The 27,061-nt window shown below is 42.3% G+C and overlaps 1 protein-coding gene across 2 annotated transcripts in view; it reads left to right on the forward strand.

Annotated features, from left to right (window-relative positions):
• LRMDA (leucine rich melanocyte differentiation associated) overlaps positions 1-27,061 on the forward strand; it is a 1,121,698-nt gene that overhangs the window by 387,700 nt on the left and 706,937 nt on the right. The window contains exon 3 of one of the 2 annotated variants that reach the window (XM_059729751.1): positions 12,445-12,519. The exons of the other annotated variant lie outside the window; for it this stretch is intronic. Within the exon in view, the coding sequence (XP_059585734.1) occupies positions 12,445-12,519 (75 nt within the window). The remainder of the gene's footprint in view (positions 1-12,444; positions 12,520-27,061) is intronic. 2 annotated transcript variants of the gene reach the window in all.

Genomic DNA, 27,061 nt, shown 5'->3' on the forward strand with positions numbered 1-27,061 from the left:
GCTTGCCCTTCCACCAAATTTCCAGTCCAGAGTGTGGAGCTGTGTTGATGGGTTCATGGGGCTGCCTCCAGGCTGAAGATATGGTGGTGGCTGGCTGTCACAATTCCAGGGACCACAGCAACTAATGCTATCACTGCTTGCCTCACTGTCAAATTCTGATCCTGCAGGCCAGCGCTACATGCCAGATCTGGCCAATAGACTGGGTCCAGGCAACTCGTCTGACCTGTGGGCAGCCCAGTGCTATTCATCTAGTTCATGGGACTGAATGAGTTTGACACTCCTGGTATATATCCATGTCCTAATGACATGATCTCAGACATTTTTTTCTGCAGAGTACCTGCTTCATTTATTGTGCAGGAATGACCTGCTTCAGGGATGAAAAGGAGACTGTTTATAGAGGCCCAGATTCATTTGTTGCAGAGTTCGGAAGATGCCTAGTAAATGATGCAACAGACTACAGGAAAAGAAAAGATAGTCTCATAGTTAAGACAGGTCAGTACTGCCCTTTAGTTCTTACATGATACTTTAGCTTTCAAGGGGGTGCAGTGGTGTGGTCACAGCCCCATTTTCACACCACACTGCAGGAGCATCAGGCAGGGGCTTTAAGTCCCTGAAGGAGGTCTCTCTACTATTCCTTCCATGCTTAGTGGAACACCCCTCTGCTTCTATTCCTATGCACTGCCCCCTCTCTACCTGGCTGACCTTGGATAGAGAGGGGAGGACAGAGCTGCTTCTGCTGCGCTCAGCCAGGGACAGCAGCAATGGTGGCAGTGAGTGGGTTTCCTCTTCCTGCCTTGTATTCCCCTGCAAAAGTGATCCCTGCCAGCCTGAGAGCAGGCACAGGCAGGGAGAACCTACCTGCTGCTGTCCCCAGCCAAGCCTTACCCATGCAACCACTCCCTGAAGCCCCAGCTGAAATGGGATAGGATTGGCCAGGGCAGTGGAGGGGGCAGCATATTTCTCTGACCCCTTCGTGCACCCAAAGGTATAAGTAAATAGAAAGGGGGAAGGAAGGTGCCATGAGCACCTAAGAGAAGGGAGGGGGTTCCGAAAATGGGACGGCTTGGGGGTGGGGTGAAGATCCTTACCTGTTTCAGGAAGGTTAAAAAAAAGATAAATTTGGCTGTGCTCCTATGGTGTGGTCTTCTACTCCCAGGCATATTGGGTGTCCATAATTTGTGAAGAGTTTTGACCTTAATCTCTCTGTTTTTCAGATCTTCCCTGCATCACTTGACAGACATGCAGGGGCAGTAAATTTGCATTTGTGATATGCTCGCATAGTATAGTGATGGCTACCATAGAAAATCCCAAAAGTGAATTAGTTCTTTTTTAGAGCATGGTCTGAATAGTGTACTGTAAAAGAGGCACAGAGTCCAAATATTTTTCAAAATAACCTGTTAACTGCTCATTGGATGCCTATCATGCATCCTGTGCCCTGAATGAGGCACTCTTTCACCACGATTGGCTTTTTTTCCTGTGACACCAGGGTGTTGCACTTGTTATTTATATCAGTGAGCAGGGGCTAGTAGATAGAATACCATCTACTACCACAGTGACCAGCTGCCAGCTTCTACCTTCCTGAACAATCAGCTCTTCTTTCCTTATAGTCATCTCTTGCTTTCTGTCTTCCATCATCTTGGACATCTCATTGTATATCATCTCAATTAAAATATCATGCTGCTAGATGCTTCTTAGATGAGACATCATGTTGTGCAGCTACCTTACCCATTTCCCTAATTACAAATGGGCATCTCATGCTGGATGTACTCCTTTACCTGGTTGTCTTTGACAGGGGCAAGGAAGACAACATTTCCTGCAAAGTATGACCAGGACCTAAGTAAAACCATCTAAGGTCAGGGAAGATGTAGGCAGAAAGTGAAATTGCACTGGTGATGGTTTTGGTGAGATGGACCTTTCAGCCATTGTCTCACTTTTTCTTGTCCCTGTTAAAATTAAGAAATCCCGCTTCTCTGCCTCATTCATAAGCAGAATGAGCAAAACCTCATCCTGGTTTTTCCTGATAAAAAAAATAGCAATTCTCTGCTAAAAAATCGCAAATTCTCTAGTAAAAAATCCTGAATCCATAATTAAAATTCAAGGTCCCCCACAGTGCTCCCACCAGCTCTGCTGGTGCCCCTCACACCCCACCCACAGCCCCCTGGCCCTGCTTGTGCCTCTCACTCTTCGCTCCTTCCCCCTCCCCCTCAACCCACACAGCACTGATGTTGCCCCTTGCCCCCACCCACAGCCCCTGTTTCCCTAGCCCTACTGGAGGGGGCCCTCAGCTTCCAGGGCTATGGACCTGGGTCTGCAGCCCCCTGCCCCCGCTCCTTCCTGCTGCAGACTCAGGTAGGGTGGCTTCCAGCCACCATGCGCACTCCCAGGCTACAGGGGGGACCCACACCCTCCAGATCTGTATGCGGGACAGATGCATCCTGCTTCTCTCCCCTGAGGCCTCTACAGCCCAGTGGGCATGAACCGGCATGGCAGGAAGCAGAGGAGCTGAGCGGAGAAGCTGCTTGCCTCTGGGAGCCCTGCCCTGCCCTGGCGAAGCATCCCTTGCACGCAGGGCTGCAGAGAGCAGCAGTGCAGGGCTCTATCCCTCAAAGCAGTGACACACAGGAGGCGTGACTTCAGGGCAGGGCATAGCTTGCAGCAGCATGGAGATTGCTGCTGCGCGGGGTCATGCCTGCTGGGCTGCGGAGGCCATGGGCGAGGGAAGCAGGGCAGGAGCTCAAGCCCTCAGCCTGCTCCTGCCCCACATACAGATCAGGGGGATGCAGGTACCTCCTGCTCCCCTAGGGGTGAGCACGGCAGCGGGGAGCTGGTCCTTTCCCTTCCCCGGGTGAACCACACCCACTGGGGCCCTGCAGCCACGCATTGCAGCCTTGGGCTCCAAGCACTGCCCAGCTGGGCAGCACAGCAGCCCCAGCCCTGTCCAGCTCCCTTCTCTCACTTACCTGCTGGAGGTAGCTTTGCAGGCTGCCTGGATCCATGTTCATGTACATGCATGTGGCACTCCCTGTCTCACTGCCTTCCCCCCACTCTCTCCCAGCTCTGGAACTCTGCCAGCCTGCTGGGGAGCTCATGGCAAAATTGCAAAATCCACAGGTTTCTGTAGTAAAATAAGAAATCTGCATTTGCCCCTGGTAAAAGGTAAAATCCATGGTTTACTCCGTTTTTCCGTGGGAAATGGAAAACCCAGATTCCTGTTGACAAGACAGAATATTAACACTGCAAGCAAACCACTGGAACTCCCACTTGGACTTCTTGTTAGTTGGCCTTTTGCCCTCATCCTAGTTTTACTAACTCTTTAAATCATACTGCTGCAAAGCTTTTGCTAGTGGATATGACAAAGCAATAATATATTGGAAGGATTAATCCTAGGTTAACAAGAAGGTGTTTGGAAAATCTGTAGGTCTTTTTCCATGTTGGCTTCTATGAAATTTTACCATATTTTTGGGTGTATTTAAAAAAAACAACTTGAAGGCCTTCACTATTTTATATGGTCATAACAAAAAGAGCATGCCAGCTTGTTTAGCTTATTTGACTGGACTTTGTGTCAGAAAGTTCATCCTCTGGTATTTTTTTCTTTTAAGTCAGGCATGACAATGACTTTCCATGAAAAAAGAGAAGTTTAATCCCTTACATTTGTCCTAAGCAGCTCCTTATCCCTCACTTTATAAACAGAAAATTCATGTAGATCAGCATTAAGGGAAGGTCTGAGGTAGCTTAACCTCATCTTTTCCTGTAAATGGTACTAAAGTCAGCTATTGTTGGTTATGGCTGCCACTGAAACTAATAGATTCTGCCTAAACAGATGAATATGGGTGTTTCTGTCTTGTAGTTAACAAAGGTTATGGTGCTCTTCATTAACGTAGATAATCACTTGTATAATTTTTTTTCTTTCCTTTTTATGATGTTACTAAAATCTGCCTCATTTCATGCTGTTCAATAGGAACATAGTTTACATGGGATAAAAAGTAGTATTTTAAGACCAGTATTCAGCTTGGCCTTGATTTGCTATAAAACTCAGATACAATTTAATATTTGGGGTGGGGGATGGAAGGGAGAGTAGAGGGAAACCTTGCAGGACTTTGTTGCTGAGGATAGTGTAATTTTTCTGTCAGATGTGCTTGGACTTATTTTTTCCAGAGTAATTTGCTGTAAACTCTGGGTTATTTGTGGCTTGATTTTCACAGAAGTACTATGATGTGTTTCTTGAGACCTGCTGTAGCTTGAGTTAATGTACATGCTAGGCTTTCCTGTCCCCTCTCAGATACTTATAGTCCCTCTTTCCCTACATGCTATGGAGACAGACTATGATGTTCTTACACAAGTTGAGTCGTTTTCTTGTAAGTAGTCTCACTAGTGGAACTGCTCTTAGTATAAGGGACTATGTCTTATGGATTGAGCACCATGATCCAGCATGTCTTTTATTATTAATACCTTGAAAGTTTTCCTATGGCCTTAATATATTCTGTTTAATAATAGCAAGGTAGAAGTTGTAGGTATAAATTAATTTTGTGAATTAGACTAAGCTAACAACCTTCCTACACACTACAAGCGCATGCATAAGATGAAAGAAACACTGTGTCTCTTTATTTAGCACAGAATATTTTAAGTCTCCACAATCTATTTGACATTGATGTAATTTGTATATTGGCAAAAGTGTTTTTTTTAGACACTACGTTTTATAGCCAAGACACCCATTAATTTTAAATAAGGTGACCATGTAAGTTTTGGATTGTATTAATACCCCCCCGATCTCTGTTTTATGCAATTTAGTGGCCATATTTTTAAACATCTATTTTAAATGCACTGTATAATTTCAGCAGAAAATTACTTTTCTTATATCTGTAATGATCCCCGTGAGGTTATTTTTTGCATAAATCCTTTCTACTATTTTCAAATACAAATTTTTTCTAGAGGAGAAGAAAGTGCATTTGTTGCTAAAAATGTAAATTAATTTCTAAAGAACATTCCTCTGTGGGATCTAATTTCTGAAATAAGATAATCAGAGTTGTTCTTTCTTAAGGAATTGGTAATTTGTGTATTTTGTTATAATTACAAATTCCTTTTTTTATAAAGAAAATATGACACTTCTCTTACACCTTTCACTGCAGGTCTCTGAAGAAGGAATACTTTGTATGTGAATTATAAATTTGTCATAGACAATTTTCCATTAAGTATAATAACTGATTTCTTGAGTACTTATGCCTTGAAGAAGCCTGAATAGATATTTGATACAATTTCTGTTAAATCTTAGTGATTCAATGTTTATGCATTTCATTTTACTTACTATGACTATATGGTTCCCTTTTTACCAGTATCAAGATACCAAAATAAGTTTTTAGAACGATTGCAGTTGGGAGAAATTCCTTCCTAAAATTATGGATCTCCTTTTTATACAATATTGATAATGTGGAGTGAAATAGTTAACTCTTGTATGTTCAGTTCATAGAATTACAGAGAAGTAAGGCTGGAAGGGACCTCCAGGGCCTAGGACAGACATTCAAAAAGCCTGAGCCTGAATTGATTCACTCTTTGCAGGTTATTCTAAGCTGCGCAGCTTAAACTGATTATAACTGGACAGATATTCTCTGTTAAATCAGGAAATGCAGCCACATGCCTGCAGTGGCTCAAGCCAGAAGCTGGGGCCGGGGGGGTGGGGGTGGGGGGGGAGTGCTAGAGCATGCCTGCCAGCACTGCCAAAGGGGAGGGAAGAGAGATGCCCTCTAAGGCTCTCACCCCTCCCTGCTGGAGTGGAGGGGGCATGGCCAGGCACCAGCCAAGGCTAGCAGGACACATAGGATGCCAGCCACCAGCCTGGGGGAGGGGGTAGGAGGAGAGCTGCTGCCCGATTGTGGAGTGGGGATGGGAAAAAAAGTCCTTTCTCTGAAGCAAGCACATATTGAATACAGCAATTTGCAAAGCATACAACAGGGAACTACCAAAAACCTTCACCTAAGCTAAGATGCAGTCTAGTAAAACTCAGCATACACAACTTAAACTTAACATGTAAAGCACGAAGACAAGAGAAAGCCTTGCATAAGTCTTACTAATCATGAGGGGAGAGTGTCTCCTTACATCCAGGCATTCAGAAAGGCTTTGTTTAGGTTTTACAGGTCCTGCTTTATAATGTAAATGTAGCTCTCTGCATTCTTTGGTCTACAACTTCCAGACAGAAGCTGTCTGCAGCTTTGCTTAACTCCATCTCCAGCACATGTATGATGATTGTCAGGTCTTTGTCAATACTTCCCACCTCTCAGTCTGGTACTGCAGGTCTTAGCTCTGGGCTCACAGGTACAGGTCTTGTATCTGCACACAGGGGACTAGCTTGCCTCTCTACCCTGGTCCAGGACCAAAGGGTTTGCCAGTGGTCCACAGAGTTTGCCAGTGGGCAGGAGTGGGGATGGAGGGAGGAATTTACTTCAAGGGCCATGGCAGGCCAGTGTCTTATGTATATGCTCATTGTGTGTAGGAGGGTTGTTAGCTTAGTCTAATTCACAAAATTAATCTGTACCTACAACTTCTACCTTGCTATTATTAAACAAAATATTTTAAGGCCGTGGGAAAACGTTCAAGATATTAATTGAAAACAGACGTGCTGGATCATGGTGAGAACCAGAATGCCCTACCCCTGCTTCAGGTAGGGAGCAGAGGAGAGGGTCAGCCCAGCTGTCTGGAGCAGAGCCCAGCCCAGAGAGCATTCTGGGATGCTGGGGGTCTTTGATTTAACTTAAAGCAGCAAGGGGTCTGGGATAGACATTTCATAAACCAGTTTGAGCCAAAGCAGTTAAGTCTGATATTACATTCAACCAGGTTTGTCTCAAACCAGTTTTGGCCATTTTCAAACTGGTTTATGTGCACTCAACATCCGTTCTGTTACAGGTTTAAACCAGTTTCTGAGCACTTAAACCAGTTTATGTGTAACTTCTGTCCCTACCTCGAGGTCATCTAGTCGCAAACCATCCTATACAATCCAGAATATCCACTCTGTATAAGACTACTGTCAACCCTGACACAGCACAGACGTAACACCCTAACCTGCTGCAGGTAAAGCAGGGGAAACACAGCAGCCGATGTCCTGCTTCTATGAACTGTTATCAGTTATATGCTCAAGAGATCCTGGGTAGATGGACATGTCCCCTGATACAGAGAGAGACAAAAAAACCCCACAGTGGGCATGTCTACATGAGATGCTGTGTCACTGTAGTGTGAGTGGGCACAAACCATGACTCTAACACTACTGCACAGTAGCTCATCACTACTGTGCCATAGCATCTAAAAATAACTGTGCCGCTGGGACTGTGCAGTACCAAATGCAGTCAGGGGCCCAGTCTGTGCAAACCTGATCACAGGGTAAAATTCCTTCTTGACCCCAAATATGGTGAATGGCCAGACTCTGAACCAGTAGGAGCATTGGCACATCCCAGTTCTCCGTTTTAGTTATAGCCAACACTCAATATCTCTGAGGCAGGTCTAAAATGACCCTGAGACATGTAGTAGAAAGGTGGAGTGGGGGCAGCCAGCAAAACTCAGAAGCATTGCTATCATGTCCACTCTTAAGGACCTTTTCTGCAAGCTGAGCATACCTAGCTCCTTCAACCCCTCATGACCTGCTTTCCAAGCCCTTTATCATCTTTGTTAACCACCTCTAGACCCTCTCCAACTTCTCTATATCCTTTTTAATATGAGGAGCTCAGAATTTCACACGGTACTCCAGATTAGGCCTACCAGTGCCAAGTAGAAAACCACTATCACCTCCAATGTCTTACACCTAATGCTTCTATTGATGCATCCCAAAACTGCTTTTGCCTTGTGTGGTTGCATTACATGGTAGACTCATATTGAGTCTCTGCACTATCAGGAGTCACAAATCCTTTTCCACAGTGCTGCTGTACACCCAGGTGTCAACCCATTTTGCATTTGATTATTTCTCCTGAGGTGTAGCACCTTGTTTTTGTCCACATTGAACTTCATCCTGTTAGCTCCAAGCCATGGGTGGGCAAAATATAGTCTGTAGGCCAGCTCTGGCCCACCAGGCCATTCTGTCTGGCTCGTGGGGCACCTAAAAAGTTTAGAAAATTAATATTCATCTGCTCCTGGCTGCCTATCAAAGATGACAGGAGCCAGGGGCAGTAGGATCCAGGGGAAGCCAGCAGGAGTCAGGAGCAAGGCCAGCTGGGCCCTGCCCCTCAGCCTCCTCCCAAAGAAGCCTCTGCCTGTACTGGCTTTAACTGCTTCCCTGCATGCATGCTCCAGTACCACGTGGCCCCAGGCTGCATCGCCTGGAGCAGGAGTGTGTGTGTGTGTGTGTGCGCAGTGAGGGAGGGAGAGATGATGTGTGCATTTGTGCGTCCGTGCAAGAAGGGAGGGGGAGAGAGCAATGAGGGAAGAGGAGAGAGATGGGGATAGAGTAGCGAAGGATGGAACTCGTGTGTGTGTGGGGGGGGGTGAGTCCCACAAGCACACACCACCCTACACATGCACCCACACCCCCTCGCACTACCATACATGCAGACCCCCATCCCCACACCCCCTCACACACCTCACAGCCACCCTCCCCCACACACATCCCCCACAAACTCCATAACTACCTACACCCCACATATCCACACACACCCAAATGCTCCCTCTCCCACACCCCCACAACCTCCCCACAAACCTATACCTACCCTCCATGCCCCCCCCACAGTATACAAGGGTAAGACTTCTTTTTAAGCTATTGTACAATCACCTCTGTGTACATTACACAAATGCATGTAAATCAGGCCAAAAATATATTTTTTAATCAAATTAATGAATGTTGTAGATGTTTGATTTTAGAATATAATTTGGTATTTTTCTGGTTCTGAGATGGCAAAACCCCTTGCTGAAAGGAGTATTTCCAGGGGCACAGGGAAGGACTTCTGGTGGCAAAGGCCAGGGGCTAGGGTGATTTCTGGTTCCAAGATGGTGACCTGGGGGTGGGGCACTCATCAAGGGGCAAGGATACCCATGTGGCCCTTGACAGCTTGCCAAAACTTGGTAAGTGGCCCTCTGCCTGAAATAATTGCCCGCCCCTGCTCTAGCCCAACTTTCCAAGCTGCCAAGGTTCTTCTGAATTGCACTCGTATCCTCCAGTATGTTCGCAATCCTTGCCAGTTTTGTGTCATCTGCAAACTTGCTCAAGAAATTTTCTGTGCCAGCATCTAAATCATTAATAAACATGTAGAACAACACTGGTACCAGGACCAAACCACTGTGGGATTCCATTCGAAATCTCCTCCATTCTGATGTATATCCACCAATTTCTGGAACAGAAAGTTGTCCCCCGCAGAATTTTGGAACTGGCTTGATATTGTATGTTTGGCTCCATTCCAGCAGATGTCTGGAAAATTAAAGTTTCCGATCCATACCATCCCATAGCTTTTGTATAGATTTCTCACCTGCTTGAAGAGCACCTCATCCACCTCCTCTTCCTGATTAGGTGGTCTATAATATATCACACCATTATATCAGAACTGCATTTTTTACCTTGTATTTGGGTGAAGATGAATTCTGCTTTGCTGTCTTCTTCCTTCTGAACCAGGGAACAAGTACATGCTTTCCTGATGCTTAAAGCAACATCACCACCATTTCTCCAAACCCTATCCTACCAAGGCAAAGTGTAAACTTCAGTGTTCACATTGCAATCATAAGAGCTATCCTATCAGATCTCTGTGATGCTAATCAGATCATTGTTCTTTTCACAGGCCGCAGCTTCCAGTTCATCTTGTTTATTCCCCATACTTCTTGCATTTGCATACATGCATCAGAAGTATCTTGTATTTTGACCTACTTGCTTCCCCTTTGCAACACTTGTTGCAGTCCTGTAGCATGCTGGCCCTTTCCCAGAGTTATGTTGCTTCTTTGAGTCCTTTTCCCCTCTGGACGGTTGCTGAATGGTTTTGATCATTATCTCACATGGAACATGGTTTAAAGCCCTCCTTATGAAGTTAGCCAGACAAAGCCTGAAGATGCTCTTCCCTGTGCTCATTGTGTATCCCATATCAGTTGTGCTCCAGGCTCCTTAATCCTCCTGCCAAGAGCCTCACAGTTGCCTCTAATCTGCTCAGTGTCATTCTTGGCAGTATTGTTGGTGCCTACATTGAACAAGCAGAAATGGGTAGTGATCCAAAGAATGAATGAGCTTTGGCAGTCTCTCTGTGACATTCTGAATTTGGGCTCCAGGAGGCAGCACACCTTCTGGGCCCACAAATATGGATGACAAATTGTTGCCCCACACCCGCAGAAGTGTGCTCCAGGCACCACTACACTACTCTTCCGTTCCTTGGCACAGTGGTTCTGGAGTCCCTGTCCTTGTGGCCTGGAATTTCCTGCTCTCTAGGCTGCTGCCTCCTCTGCCTCATGCCTACAGATGTCCTTTCATCTGTGTTTTCCTCAGAAGTTCCACCACAGGATTCTTGAAAGCAGTTGTTGACTTCAGTCTACTGCTCTTCAGGTTCTGATGACCCTCCTTCAAATAGTCAAATGATACCACTTCTCCTCATTTCCCTTTGGCCTTTCCATTACCAGCCTTTCATAACACTTGTCCACATATCTTCCTGTTCCATGATGCAATGCAGTATGGATATCTATGCTTCCAGTGTTAGAATCTTCTCCTCCTAAGAAGTCTCAGATACAAGAATGTTTTCATCTGTTTTCAATAAGTTCATGACTATGTTACAAAATAAAACATAAGTTACCCATCTTATCCAAGAAATGCTATTTGCTCATAACAGATAATCAACAGGTAACTGTACTGAATTTGGTTATCATATTATGGGTTTGCTTAAGGTCAGATGGCATTGATATTTGGTATCCTGATGAATTAATACAGGTAAGTAGATCTTTTTTTGAATAAATGTTTTGGAAGTAATTTGCATTTGATGGATTTTTGCCCCTATTAAAATAAAAGGTTTGTTGTTGGCTTTGCTGGTCTAGAGTCTCATGATTGAAATATACCAGGATCCCTGGGAGCATGTATAACACATTAGTAAGCTTTACTTTTAGTAGGTTAATTTTTTTTTTTATTCAATCACTCCTACTCCTCAGTATGAGCCTTATTCAAAACACTTTCAAGGCAGTGAGAGTGCTTCCTTTGAATATAGAGGGCTTTGGATCATGATATCGGTCTGATGCTATAATTCTTTTGGACTCCATACTTGATATCTGGATGTATTTACTGGATTGTCTACACAGTTGGCATAGACATAGGCCAGCTTTCAGGCATCACATGACCCTTCTTCAGGCCTCACAGTACCTTATTCAAATACTGCAATACCTGAATCACAGTACTATGAGGCCTGAAAAAGGGTGCTGTGATACCCAAAACCTTGCTTATGTCTATCCCAACCATGCAGTTGGTCCAAGAAGATGCCACCCAAAAGAATTCTTGCCTCTTGTATTTTTCAGTTTAGTAATTCTGTTGACATGAAAAGAAGTACTCATGCAAGTAGTATTTACAGAACCTATATTTATAAGTCCTTAAACTTAGAATTAGTAACTTATCTTCTGTACAACATATGCACTTTTCTTTAGTCCCTTATAATGAAGCCTTGGAAAAGAGTGCACAAGGCATGTGAACCTACCTACCTGAAGAAGGGAAAACTTTAGTTGAGAGTGGACACATATTCTTATTAAAGTTCACTGAGCCAGTATATTTCTTTTAGGCCATGTACAGACATTGTTTGTCTCGGGAGAGTCACCGGTCTCCCAGAAGAAACCACAAGTATATAGATATTCAGGATTTTTCTCCCAGAGTGCACATGGCCACCCAGGGAGAAAAATAACCTAGGAACAACTAGGGTTAAATCACTCCTAGGAGAGTTTCTCCTGGGAAAGTGAATGTCTGTATACATTTTCTAATCCCAGAGAGACAGTGTGTCACTTGCTGGTCTCTGCAGTTCCAGCCAAGCAAAGGACAGAACACATCCCCTTCACAATTCCCACATTGTGCTGCAGGTAGACACAGGCAGTCAAGGCCTCCCAGCGCTCTGCTGCCATTCTGTTTTGGACCAGACTGAGGGAGTCTGCAGAGCATGCTGCGTTCTGTGCACAAGGTCTCCCTAGTTATACAGCATCAGCGCTTCAAGCTTTCTGCTCTTCAGTAGCTCAGCATTTGATTGTCTCTTCAGGCATCTCTGGGTAATTTTTTCTACCAGGAGAACAAACCTGGGAGAATTTTCACAGATTTTCACCTTTATTTGGGATGCATTCAGGTGTTTTACTTTCCAAAGAAAGTGAGATTGTTCTTAACTTGCCTGAGGCTCAGGATTGGCATGTTAAGTTGTTGGAGAGGCACTTTTTTCACTGATGGTTCTGTGTCAGGTGATCCCACTCTTCTGCAGTAAATGAAGCTAACCTAAGCCATCTCATGCTGTAATGCAGTGGTGTTCAACCCTTTTTCATTTGCAGATCCCAAAAACATTTTGCATGGAGGTGCCAAATCCCTTCGGAAATTTTGAATGGAAGTGCGGATACTTTTGAATTGTAAGTGTGGGTATTCATATACTTACGATTGATCATAGTCATCTTTTGTGGACCTGTTAGGCATGTGGACCCCCTGGGTGTGGGTTGCCTGCTGCAGGCTCAGGGCTCCCTGCCCTGCTGCCTTTTCCCTGGAAGCCCCGTGCCAGCTGCACACCCCCCTGCCTGTCTGGCAGCAGTGGGGGGCACAACTCCATGCTGCCGCTGTCCCTGCTGCTGCCCAGCAGGAACGCACTTTGTCATGGTGGTGCAGCTAGCACATGGCTCCTGGGGAGAGAGCAGCAGGGCGGGGATCCCTGAGGCTACAGTGGGCAGCCTGAATTCACCCTCTCCCTATGCACAAATCTGGGGGGGCATGCACAGCAGTGGGGAGCCACTCATCCAGACAAGCTGCCCATGATTCCATTTTGCTCCATGCCCTGGCCCCAAGCTTCATGTACTACCCTGGCAGGGCAGCATCCCCAGCCCCACTCCCTCCCTCACTTTGGGGGCCTCAATCAGGCCTCAATCTTCCCCCCACAGCCTTATAACCCCTCCCCCCATCTGCACACAGCTGCTATCTATGCTGCCTGGCTGTATTCTCGGCCATGTGCATGTGTGCGAGTGCACACATGCCATGGCCACACCTGCATCCTGGTCCCAGCAGCTCCAAGCAGCCCCTTGCTGGCTGGAATGCTGCCAGCTTTCAAGGGGAAACCTGCCATGTTCTGCAGTAAACAGAAAACCTGGATCTTTACACAACACTGTGAATCCAGGATAAATGCTGTCCCGCCCAATTAGGGACAGGTAGTCACCCTACCTACACTACTCATCTAGCCTGCTGGGCCTGTTGTGTTTGACACCCTTGATATAAAACATTAATGACCGTAGATGTTTTTATTTTTGTAAATTAACTCGACTGAAAATTACTAAAATCAATTTAAATTTTAACGACTCCTGTATTTTACTGAAGGGGGGTTGTTTTCCTACTTTTTTGAGCTTTTTATTTTCTGCAACTGTATCTGATCCTTTTTCTCTAGATTTTCTCTCTGTAATATGGCCACTGATGTTGGCAAGACCATTGTCTTCAGGAGTGAATTCCTGACCTCATTGCAGTAACAGGGTTGCTACAGATTTTACTCCTGTTTCCTTCACAGTTGTGCTCATTTCTAGAATTAGCAAGTGTAATTCATATTTCTTAGGCCCCTGCCACATCTAACACTTAAGATGTGATTAACCTACTAAGGCATGATGGGATCTGATCCATAAACCCACCATCATGCCTCCTGCTGTGCATGCATGGCATGGCAGGAAGTGTAATTATGTGGATTGTGCATCAGATGGCATCATGCCTCTACCTGCACATCCGGTAGGGGTCTTAGAAACATGACTCACTTGAAATATTTGTCTCTTTCTAGGGAGGAATGCTAGGAAAAGATAGGCAGGTACCTACTTGGATATGTTGGTGCCCAAAGGTGTTGACTGTGTCCAAAGGTAGTACTAAAGGTGCTTATCATGTCCTCTAAAGACTTTTAGTATCTCTCAGAATTGGCCCCTTATCTGATCAAAATGAGGCACATGATCACTTTCAAAAGAGGGTTGACTCTTGCTGTTATTGTAACATAGCAATTTTTTCCAGTACTATGCTGAGACACTGTGCTCGGATATACCATGTTCTGAAAATACTGCACAGCTATATGCATCATTTAGATTTCTCTCTCTAAATGTGTATACCATTTAAGTGCATGTAGTTTTCCATTTTCCACTAAAGTTTCCAGAGGAGTAAAAGAAAAATTTGCTGGGCCTATCCTTCACTTAGCTTTTTATTTTTAACAAATGAAAAATACGTAGAGCAGTTGTCATTTGTTAAAGTGTAGCAGAAAGAGCGAAACAGGCCAGTGGATGCTTCATCAAGAACACTCATTCAGAATGATGAATGTGGCTAAACACACATTTGTTCGTAAAACTTGCAGAGTGGATGAGCATCATTAAGCATGAGAAATAGGTGCAGCATGCTGAGAAGAGAGTGGAGCAAACAGATGTTGTGAATTTTCGCAGGCATCCTTCATCCGCCAGTCCATCATTAATATAGTTGAAGGTGATCCTTTCTTTTTATTTAATAAGCACAAACAAAGTGCATGTGCTATAATACTGCTGAACACACTATTTTTTAAGGAGAGTAAAGGTTTGGATAGAAGGATACTAAAATGCAGATAGATTTACTGGTTATACATTGTAATAGCATATCAACTTCATGAGAAGCACATGCAGACTGGCACAAGTACTTCCTCCTCCTCTGCCCTTTCAATATACAAACATAGCTTCATTTATTGCTTTATTAAGCCCACCATTAAATAAATAAAAAAGACAGATTTTTGAAGGAAAAGCACTGAAAAATCTATTCGATTAAAATCTATTTGATTATAAGTGCTAATGTTGGTTGTTGCTTCTCAATTCATAAGGTAAAATCCTTTATGCATTTTGAACTTCTTTTCAGAAATTTTTTAAAACTTTTGTCTTAAAATATTTTGGGTTTCATGTTCTAATTCCTGATAAAGCAAAGGATTGCAACAATACTTTTTATCTATGTAACATGTATTTAAAGTTCTTTACAATCTTCAGTAATTCATGCTGTATTTACTTGAAAACCAGAGTTTGAGCAACATCAAAGGTAGTTATAAAAGTACTTTAAAGATTTACTATTGCACTGTTAGTGATGTGGTCATATCAGCAACACCTAAGCCTAGATCTGTTTGCCTTGCAAATCTTGTTTGAAATTATTGTTGTTCAATGCATTTGTTTTAGCAAAAGCTTTTTTCCAGTCTGTTCACTTAATCTACACTCAAGTTCTTGAATATCAGCAAGTTTCTTCCCACACCATGACACTGTTGTTAGATTTGGAGAATAACATAGCTCCGTGGTGCTCAAAGTATAGCCCACAGAGCCAAGTCATCTAGTCTTTGGGTTTCCCCACAGGATTGGAGATTAGGCAGAAGGGGAGTGGTAGCAGCATTAATTGCTAAGGCTTTGGGAGCCCTGCAGCAATTATTGCTGCCACCACTCCCCTACCACTAAAATTTTGGATCCATGGAGAGTCCCAGGGCCTGCAGGACATAGCATCATGTACTGAATCAGGATGATGTGTAGCTGGCCCTGGTTCATGGAGTAGGACCTGGTGCACAGGGTCAGTTCAGGAGTTGGATTAAGTACTCAGGGTAGGTTCCCATGCTCTAGATCCAACCCATATACCATTTTTCCCACTCATCCAACCCATGCTCTGGAAGAGTTGAACACAACTGATGTAGGAGGGGAAGATGGGCAGGAAAAAGCCTATTCATTTATTGATTAATGGTAGAGAAGGTTTTCAAGGCATGAACTGCAGGTGGGGTACCTATCTGTCACCAGTATATTTGATAGTGTAAGAGTGATGTTGTATTTGTGATGGTCCACTAGGGTCTTTGAAAATTTCCCACTGACCACCCTAATCTAGCAGCTGGATGTGCTTCATGGACTTTTGTGCCTGTGCAGGGTGTGGTGAAATGAGTGGAGCCCTGCACAAGCACAGCATTCTGTAGTATCAGGATCAGACTCCAAGATACCCAAAAGTGCATCAAGTATCAGTCAGATACCTGACTGATACCCCTTAATTAAACACCCCTTCCCCTTTCCACCCCGCCTCTTAGAGCTTACTTATTAAGGCCTTGATCATCCAGGCTTTTCTGTATGTTTTTAATTAATCGAGTCTGCCAGAACATGGTAATGACCGTGCTCCAGCAGATTCCAGTATCTTGTGTTATCAGCATCCCCACACTAAAAAATGGTGGCAGGGGCACTTTCACTAAAGCTCATTTGGGGAAGCCGATACATGAGATGCTCTGGGTGCTTTAATTAGAAAGGCTCTTGGAGCTGCTCTAATTAAAGCACCCCCCCACCCCAACTCCTGGAGCATGTGTATAAATGCCGTAAGATTCTAAAGACAAGATCCTGTAGTACTTCTGTCCTAAAAGGAAATGCACTGACCAAGTATTATTGTTCTTTTGCAAATGCTTTTCTTCAACTAGCCTGTTCCAGTGTGAAACACACCTCCTTTAATATGTTTTGCAGGCGTAAATTAGTAATAAGCCTAGAGAATGCTAATTATCTCTCTACATAGTGGAAAGAGAGGGTGGAGGGAGAAAAAACAATAACTTGATAGTGCCACTTAATCTAATTTGTTCATCTTCATGTTTTGTAATATTAATTATCGTTTTCCATGTTAAATTTCCGATGGCTTTGAAGTGTTAGTGAAGATGTTACAAAGAAATATTATTATAAAACACTATGCCAACCATGGGAAATTCTTTTCAGGGAGAAACTGAACAATTTCCTGCATTTGTTTTTTAGGTTAGAGTACAATTGGGTGATGTGAACCTTGGGCAAGGGTCTTTAGTAAGGAATCCCAAGGGCCTTTATTCATTTTACAGGCTTTTGAATGAAGTGGCAGGGGAGTCTTGAAAATGTTTTAATTTTGCTTCTACTTTTTTACATGCTTTGGATCTTGCAAACTGTTTCTCTCCCACAACATGCATTGACTTTTTTTAGAAAGCTTAAATGGACATTTTTATATAGGAAAAAGATGTTGGCAGTTTTCTTTGCCCCACTTAGTTTTTACGTTCTTTTAATCCTGTACAGGGATTTTTTTCAGTAGAAAAGGGAGTGCCTTTACTTTCAGCTATCTTGCTGGCATGTTCTTACACATTTTAGTTTCCAAATTTGAGAATAGCCATGGAAGGAATGGCTGTACACCCTGAAGATGAGGTGTACATATCTGTGGTGTCCAGTTGGGCATCTTAAATGCATGGGTGAAGTACTAAGGATCTGAAATAATCTTATAAATTTGGTTTAGAAGATGGGATTTTTTAGGCAAGTGAAGACAGAGACCTTCATATCTATGTGTTGTGAGTACATGACTGTGGGCCTTGTGCTAGAGAGTGGCACTCTGCAAAGCAAGTTTGGTGGTAGCTATTTCTACATACAATAAAGTAAATGGTATTTTTGTCCACTGTAATTGAGTTTCTATTATGGATACCATTTTGGAGAGATCTCTTTTAAAGGATAGTGTTTGATTTTAAATTTACCATGCAAGAATTTAATCAGTTTAAATGCTGGAAGAATTTAATGCTGACCTCTTTGCTTCTAGTGAATTTTACAGATCTTAAGACTGTTGGACCAGTTTGAATTATTATTTTTTTTTTAGTTTTTGCTGATTAACTCAGTTCACTTTTAAAACAATAGCCAGTTTAGAACAGCAGAATCTTCTTAGGAGGTACTGTGATCACATTTTTGTAAAGACCTTTGTTTCAGGAGGAATTTGGAGTGACACTTGCAAAATTTATTTCCCACTGATAAGGAAGAGTTGATAGACCTGAAATTTAATGCATTTTGTGAAGTGCTTCGAATGTTTTCCCCTTCATAATAAAAGGCATTTTTCTTTATAGGCTGCAAGCAGGCATCACATTTATCCCAGTATAAATCATTTTAACCTGGGGTAAAGTGTAAGAGCACAGATGTCCACATCTGTACCAGGATTAATCTTAGAAAGGTTCCCAGATGAAAGGTAGTATTTGTCTCAGGATATTGCAAAGCACACCTGTGCATTTATCTCAGGATAGTATAACTGAAACAATGGCAGAAAAGCAACACTGTAGTCAGCTACTCGCTAAACCCTGATTCCAAGGGTGATGTCTATACAGCCAAACCTGGGATATTTTTATTCCAGGATAAACCATCACATTTATCCAGGGATAAATTAAATGTGTATTCCTAGCCGTAGGTGATATTTATGTATATTTAAAATTAAAGCAAAGCCAGCAATCTGGGACTCCTGAGCCAATTGTATTATAGTTAATGTTTTTTGCTTAGATTGTTGGTTACTTCAGGACAGAGCCTGTCTCTCAGTATTGCATGTTTTAGTATGAGGTCTAGCAAAAAAGAAGGTTGCTATATTGATTTGGACTTTTAGGACCTACTGGCATAGAAAAACCATTTCACATTTGATGTAGCTAGTATATATGCACTCTGGAGGTAAAGCAACAGCTGGCCGGCTGGTCAAATCTGTCAATGATTGAAATCACTCTAATGATATTTTAAGTATGTATCTGTAAAAACAAAATAATCAATACCCTAATGATATTCACTTCCACAGCACCCTCTAATCAGAGGCCATAAATTGCTTCATCCACATGCATGAGTATTAAGATTCCTGTTTTGAAAAAAGAGATGCAGGTGCATAGAAATGAAATGTCTTGCCCAAATACCTCTCTCAATGTATATCTGTACTGCTTCCCTGGGGCTCCTGAAGGTGCTGCTGAGAAGCATCCTTAACTATCCTCTGTTGTTCCTCATAGCTCAAATCAAGCAATGTGCCATGGGAGCTGTCTTGAGGGCACCACTAGCATCACGGATACATGCCTGAGACAGATATCTCAGTAGTGGTGGCAGGAGGGAGTGCCTCTGGGCAGCCTCTTTGCCTTATCTCAGGTTTGGTGTGTGTGGAGCAGGAATAGGATCCAGTGGACAGGCACAATTCTCAGAAGTGCTTTTGGGTGTGCCATGGGTCTGCCTACAGCGGCATAGTTGGGAGTAAGAACCTAAACATCCTCATTCCTGGCTTCCAGCTCAAACTATTATATGCTCAGCCTCTGAAACTGCATAATATGTAATGCAAGTACACATCTAACTATTGATACCATCATAGTATTGCACCAGCATGCAATTAGCATGTATACACCAGCATGCAATTAGCATGTGTACATGTGTGTGTACACCTACCCACACCCACTAATTTTCCTAGCCTGTGACTTAGACCATCTCTGTTGCATCAACCGTATGCTGCATGTGTGTTTTTTTTCCCCCCTCATCTTCCAAGTATTTTGCAGCCTATTCCCACCTTTCTATCACATATAATTTACCAGAAAGTTGACTCCTGCCTTTGATCAAATGGGGATGCTAGCTTCCATCATTCTCTTGTTACATTTTTTAATAGAAATTGTCATTCATTCTCGTGCACTGCCCCTCATATTCAGGAGGATATCCATTTAAGCATCCACAAAGCTGCCTCCACTTCTTACTTGAAAGCCCTTTCTCAAAATTCTCTTTTGATGGATGTCTACAAAAACTTGACAACAGTTAGACTGCCAGTGTGCTGTGACTGCTGATGATTATGATGACCAATATTATCTCTCTATTTCCTTCTACTCCCCTTTCTGTCTCTAGCCATCTGTTTTCCCTTGTCTTTTACTTAAATTTTAAGTTCTTCAAAGGCAGGAGCCTTCCTTCTGTTCTTTGAATTCACAGTGCCTAATGTAGTCATGTCCTGGTCAATAATGAGAACTCTCGGATAGTTTGGTGGTGGTGGTAATAATAGTAATAGTAACTGAATTTAAAGTGTGTTTGTGTATAGCCTGCATAAATACCCTTTTTGTTAAACTGTATAAAATTTTTGGAATTTAATTGTGCTTGAGGTTGGCACTCCTAAGGTAGTTTTTCAATAGATAATCAAATAGGGAAATTAATAATGATTAATTTTTAATTATTTGTTTCCATGTAGCTATAACCTCCAATTGCATATTTTACATTCAAAGTTCAGTTGCCATTTTAAGTGTAAATCAGAAATAGTTTTACCATATCATGCATTTCAGTCTCAGTTAGTACATCATTATCATCTGCTAGATAATGTGCTTTTTAATTTAATGGAAAATATGTCCTGTGGATAGCAATTAATAATGTTTTTAGCATATGTCTCAAAGTGCTGATCCAGTCAATTTTATAGCCTGTGTATAAACAGTCTGTAAGTTAATCTTGGTGGAGAAATGTACATTAGAAACTCAACAAATTGTGTTTGAGAAATCTAGAGCAAAGTAACTTATCTTTGTGGGCCACACCACTGGTAATTACTTTTCCTTCTTTGCTGAGACCCTCACACAATTATTTTGGATAAAAGTTTGTGGTACCTTAATCCCAAAGAGAGGTCCTTATCTACTTCCAACCTGGAATATTGGCCTGTATTGCCCTAGTGCTGCTTATAATTTTAAAATTCTTCATAATGGTTAATAAACATTTTTAGAGCAGCATAAGCCTGTTATTGAACCTGATTTGTTTGGTTCCCAGTTCATCAAACAGGCTGGAGAAGGAGTATACTATTTCAGTATAAACTGAAAGTCCAGACACTGAGCTATTTTAGTTGTGCAATTTAAAACTAAGTATTAAAATATCACATAAGTAGATTTGGACATCTTTTTGTTGTAAAGTTGCATAAAGGAGAGAGGGTACAGTCTAAACTTAGGACCAAGAGCAGGGAATTCCTGAATTCTAATACCATTTCTCATGGTTCACTCCACCTTGGGGAATTTATTTAACCTGTCTCCATTTCTCATTCTGTAAAAAGGGGATGATGGCACTGACCAACCTCAAATGGAGTAGCAAGAACAAATTAATTGTTCTTTGCAACTAAGTAGAGCCCAGTAGGTGGAATGTAAGTGCTTAGTATTAATATCATTTTAAGGAATCTTGATTTGCATCATGAAGAAGGGATTGTAAGATATGTGTATTTTCTCTTCCAATATTAGCATCAGGATATTTGGAGGACAGGCTGGCACTATTATGTTAAATTGTGCTACCTACAACATAAGCTTCTGTCTTTGCTAAAGCTGCCAGTTTTTATAAACAACTGAAGACAGAAAGGGTTTACTAAGAATAATGTTGAAGCCCAAAAGAATCCTGCAGCCTATAAATCTTAATAGAGGTTCTAAGATTCCAATGGGCTGCATGTGTCTCTCTAACCCAACCTCACTCCATCTTGGCTCCCCTGTGATGACTGCAATTTTCTTGAAACAGAGGCACAGTGACTAGAATTTACTTGCGGCACGATTTGCCTACAAACAGGAATACATGCATATAACCTATGCAAATCAATAAAAACATGTCAAGACCCCTTACATTGCAGTACTCTCCTAAAATGCAATTTATCATGCTACAAATGAGAGTAAGAGACTAGGTAACAAATAGTGTCTGATCATTTAACTAGTACCCGTTGTCATGCATTTGAAAACTGCATTTTTCATTTGACGTACAGTAAATTGCATTTTCATATATATTGAATGGAAGAGGAACTTGAAGATGTACATATGCAGGCTTTTATGAATTTTATGAACAAATGGAAGTTTTACAGCTACTTGTTTAAAGAGGTCATAGCAAATTCTAAAAATTTATTTAAGCATTTGGAAACACAAGATGTACAGTAAAATATTAACGAACTAGGAACTCGGAGTGCATTTAATGCTGATGATAGATGAACAATTACTGTGAAATGTTTGTAGAAGGACAAACAACTACAAGTACCAAGTAAATGTACTGCTTATTCTTTTAATTTAAAAATATCCAGTGGAGGGAATTTCCCTTAAGAAACTTTTGTTTATTTTTTTGTTAATCCTTTATGGAGAAGGCTTAAATTGCAAGTTGTACAATGTTGGGTTTTGAACTAGCTGTTACAACTCAGGAAAGAGGCTTTAGAGTCACTGAGCTGACAGTTTTAGGGAACTATCTACAATGTGCAGCAGTGACCAAAGAACGCTAATATAGTCATTAAATGAATTAAAAACAAAATGCCGTCATGTCATTCTATAAATCCATGGTGCACCCACATCTTGAATACGGTGTGCACTTCTGGTTTCTGCATTGCAAAAAGAATGTAGTAGAATTGGAAAAGGTATAGAGAAATGGAACCAAAATATTTAGGGGTATGGAACAGTTGCCATACTGGGAGACACTAAAAAGGTAAAGAGTCTTTAGTTTGGAAATGAGAAAAATGAGGGAAGATATGATAGAGATCTATAAAATCATGAAGGGTGTGGACAAAATGAACAGGGAACTGTTATTCACCAAGGCCCAGAATACTAGAACTAAGGGACATCCACTGAAATTTGTAGGAGGCAAGTTTGAACTAACAAGAGAAAGTGCTTTTTTTATGTAGCACATAGTTAATCTGTGGACAGGATGTGGAGGCAGGGAGCATAGCCACATTAAAAAAGAAACTAGATAGTCATGAATGATATACTTAGTAATAGCTGTTGAACAGAATGGATGGAGATATTTCCTCTGGCATCTCTGAACTAGTAATGGTGGATGCCAGGGATGATAATGAATAGAGTAGGGATGCTAGGATCATGGGCCAAAACCAGGCTGTGGAGCCTTGGCCTCCAGCCCATAGGGCTCAGGAAATTTGGCAAGGAATTGGTGACAATTAATACTATAACAGAGGCAGGCAGTTATTTTGGCTGGAGGACTGCTTAACAAGTTTTGGTGAGCAATCGAGGACATCATGTGTATCCCTGCCTCTTGACAGTTGCCCCTCCCTCCTGTTTGCTATATTGGGACTGGAAGTTGCTCCTTCTAACCCCTGACTTTTGCCACTAGACATGCCTCCCCTTGCCTCCCCCCGATCCTCCTTTTGGGAGTGGGGTTTGCCATCTTAGAACCAAAAGAAAACTAAATCATACACTAAAAATCAAACGCCTACTATAACATATTTTAATGTTATTACAAAAAATATTTTTGTCTTGATTTGCGTTTGCATTCTGTATATAGAGGTGATTCCATAATAACTAAAAAATAGTCTTACTCTGGTATACTGTGTATGTGCGTATGGTGGGGTGGGGGGTTGTGAAGGTGTGTTGCTTTGTGTGGGGGGGGCATAGGGTACATTCAGGTATGTGTCTATGTCAGTGGAGGTTGTGGGGGCAGGACTTGGGGGTGTGGGAACCCCTCCCACACACTTCCTCACATGGCACACATCCCACGCTGGCAGCAGTAGGCAGGGGGCTCAGGGACTTGTGCCTGGTGCAGGCACTGGTGACCAGTGGGGCATGGCTCCGATTAGTGCTGGGGGGGGGACCTATGTAGCAGCGGTTGGGGAAGGCAGCTGGCTCCAGTGTGGGGTTCCCCCCCGTAGCAAGTGTGGGAGCTGCAGGCATGTGACGCAGAGCTCCCATGATAGATGCGGCCAGGCATGCTGTGCTCCTTGCCCATCCACGCAGCACTGGCTGGAGCCATGCCCCACTGGGCACCAGTGCCTGCGCTGGGCACGAGCACCCTGAGTGCCCCACATCCTCCACCCTCCCTCACACCCACACCCTGCCCAGCCCAGCTTTGCTCTCTTGCTATCCCCCTGGGCATGGGCTCTGTGTTGCTCTCTGTGCTTCTTCCCAGCTGCAGATCCATCTGCATGCCCTCACCCCCATCCCTGCCTCTTCCCTACCTGCTGCCTGGAGTGAGCTGGATGCTGGGAAACCAAGCAGATTCCCATGGAGGCAGCTGCAGCAGGGGCAGCAGCAGCCCTACTCAGAAGCTGCTGCTGGTAGGGCCGGGCCCTTCCACCCATGAAGGTGGGAGTGAGGTGCAGTAGGTTACTTTGGGCGGTGTGTGTATGCATGGGCACCTCACCCCCACCTTCATGCGCAGAAAGGCTGGGCAGGACACAGTTTATTGGTGGGTGCCCATGGGTTGGATGAAAGTGCTTGGCAGGCCAGATTCAGCCCACAGGCCATGTTTTGCCCGCCCCTGTACTATGACTTGTCCTCTGCTGCCAAATTTGCAAGTTGTACGCAGTTGGATAAGGGCCAGCCATGTCACCTCCCTCTCCCCACATGGTGGGATACACCTCCCCACGTGCAACCATATCAGGCCCTTTCCCCTACTCAGCTGGATCAGGGTCAGGCTGTCCTCCTACCAGGCCTTCCCTGTGCATTAAATCAGAGCCACAAGCTGGATCCAACGCATGGATGGACCAGGCACAACCCATCTAGCCTGCAGGGCAAAAAAAAAGGTTGAGTACCACTGAAACAGGATATAGATCACTCTGGATATATCCAGTTAAGTGCTGTCTATCTAAAGAATTCACTCTTTCCACTGTCAGAGATGAGATACTGAATGGACCGCTAGTCCACTGGACTAGATGGACCACTAGTCTGACTAGTATAGGACTTGCTGTTTTCTTATGTACCACTGTAGTGACATCATTTGGTGTAGAGATGGGAGAGTTCCAATTTTAAGAATTCATTAGCAAGCATAGGTTTGAAAGGAATGATCACAATTATCACGTGCCTTGAAGCATGTTACTTTTCGGAATAGCTGGAAAACCTGTTTCTAAATAATTGTTTATGGTGGGGTGAGTCCATAGTTTTACCAGGACCATAGAGAATCCTATCTGGTAGCAAGAGAGGGTATAGAGATGGCATAGGATGAATAGGCTAAGCATTCTTTCCTTCTCTGCCCTCCCACCCCCATGAAGGGGAATGTGAAGACTTATGGTCTGTGCTTCTTGAACTGCAGTAACCTTTTGTGGAGATGTGTTCTTGTCTCTGTTTTTATATAAGCTTCACTTCTTCTACTCCTTGCAAACTTCTTAATCTGAGAAAAAAATGGTGTTTTCTCTGTTCTCAAAATTAATCTCTATCCTCTTAGTAACATCAAGTTTATTTCTTACATGTTTGATTTGACTTTGTCATAAACTATGCATTAAAAAGTGTGTCTTGGTAGTCAAATTGTTGCTTGTTGAATGTCATATGATTTAGTTTATTAAATATGTTTGTACCATAATGCTCAAGGATCTCACTTAGCATCTGGCTTCCTATAAAGAAAAAAAATGTCCTTCTCAAGAGTCACTTTTGTGTGGATAAATATGCTCTTCATTTTTATTTTTACTTGATCTACCAGTTAAATGCTGCTGTTGGGTTGTGTTGCGTTTGTCCAGTTCTCATGGGGGCTACTGTATGCATCATTGTGGAGGTTTTCCCCTATTTTTCGTTTTTGTATTATTCCACTTGTTTCCTTTAGTTCTTTGTTTTCAAAGTGAAGGGCTGAGGAGGCTTCTTTGCTCCATATTTGTGAAAGATTTTACAAAAGATGGAAACACAAAGGAGTGCTGCTAGGACCCTACCTTATATTTCCTTGGACAAGTCACATTAGAGTTGTGTCCCCGGACTGATATAATTATTGTAGGTCACATTTTCTTTCACCCATTCAGAACACCTGCCTATACTCGTATTGGCCAGATTTTCAAAATGCAATCTTCAAGATTTTCTTGCAGTTCCATATGTACTCAAATATAAGTAATTGCTCAGAAAAATAAACTTCAGATTTGCAAATGGCACGGGCATGGACAAATGTCATTTTTTGCTCTCCACATGTATACATACATATATTCCAGTTTGGCCATGCAATTCAAAACTTGTATTTGTTGGGGTAGAGAATAAGAGGGAATATATGAATGTGTCCACAAAGATTGTGAGACCAAAAATAAATTCCATGGTAGTACATTTTGAGAACTCAGACACTGTATTTATACTGGTGGGGGGAGGAGAGGAGTATGTAGTATAGAATAAATATTTACTGATTTCATTCATGCATGTCTTTTCAGATAGGAGTTAATTCATAAGTAGAGTCACTTTTGGCATTAATATTTTCTGATTGGTGCAAATAAAAAAGTATGAATGGTTTTGAATACTCTTAATATACAGATCTCATATAGTTATTGGAAGACGAATGTAAAGAGTCACTGAACTTTGTAAAGTTAGCTGTAAACACCCATTTCACTTGGAGTGAAATCATTTTAATGAGTTAATGGCAATAAACAAATGATAGCAGTTTGAAGATGAACTGGTTTGTAGTGTTTAAGCTTGGTTCTACCAGTGATGAATTTTAAATTGTGATATGGCACAGAAACCTATGCCAAGTCATGGATTTTATTTCATATCATTAGTATGATGAGCATGTTGTATTTATGCGAAGAAAACGTTTATGAACACTAATCTGCATGGTCACTTAATTATTTCAGTTTAGTCCATAATTATTATTGGGCAACAAAAGTATGAATTTAATGTATTAAAATCTGTCCACTTATTTGAGACCAATGTTAAAAATCACCACATTCTCTCTTTTATATTAGTTTTTAGTAGTACATGGGTTATACATCTCATTCTTAATTTAAATGTCCAAGTTGTCGGTTGCTTTTGAGAGTACCGGATGATCTGAATTGTATAAGCTATGTATTGTAAATTATAAATGTATTGAGAGATGGGATTCTGAAAATGAAGGTAGTTTATATAACTCGAAAGAAGTGTGCATGTACATATATATGGGGAGCTCTGTAGATAAGCAACTTGAATTTAAAATAAAAAAATCAGTATTAGTGAAGATTACTTACATTACCCCATTTTTTTAAATCTATGTAGTAAATGTGTGTGATCATTTCAAGTGAATGGTTATGTGACCATATATGATTCTTGAAAAAATCTAATAGACAAGTTGACAACTGCCCAATAATGCTTATAGCTATTTTTACTAAATAACACCATCTACCTAAAGATCTGCAAGGTCATTACAAGCATTAAGAGGTAGGGAAATAATGTTAGAACTACGCAGACAGATTCCTTTATATTGCCAGGTAAGTCACTTTAGCTCTACCTTAGCTTCTGTGAGGAAACCCTGATGAGCCAGATGATGGCCTGGGTTGAGTTTTTTCCTTTTGGTG

This window comes from Alligator mississippiensis, chromosome 6, assembly GCF_030867095.1.
Source record: "Alligator mississippiensis isolate rAllMis1 chromosome 6, rAllMis1, whole genome shotgun sequence".
NCBI classification, from domain to species: domain Eukaryota; kingdom Metazoa; phylum Chordata; order Crocodylia; family Alligatoridae; genus Alligator; species Alligator mississippiensis.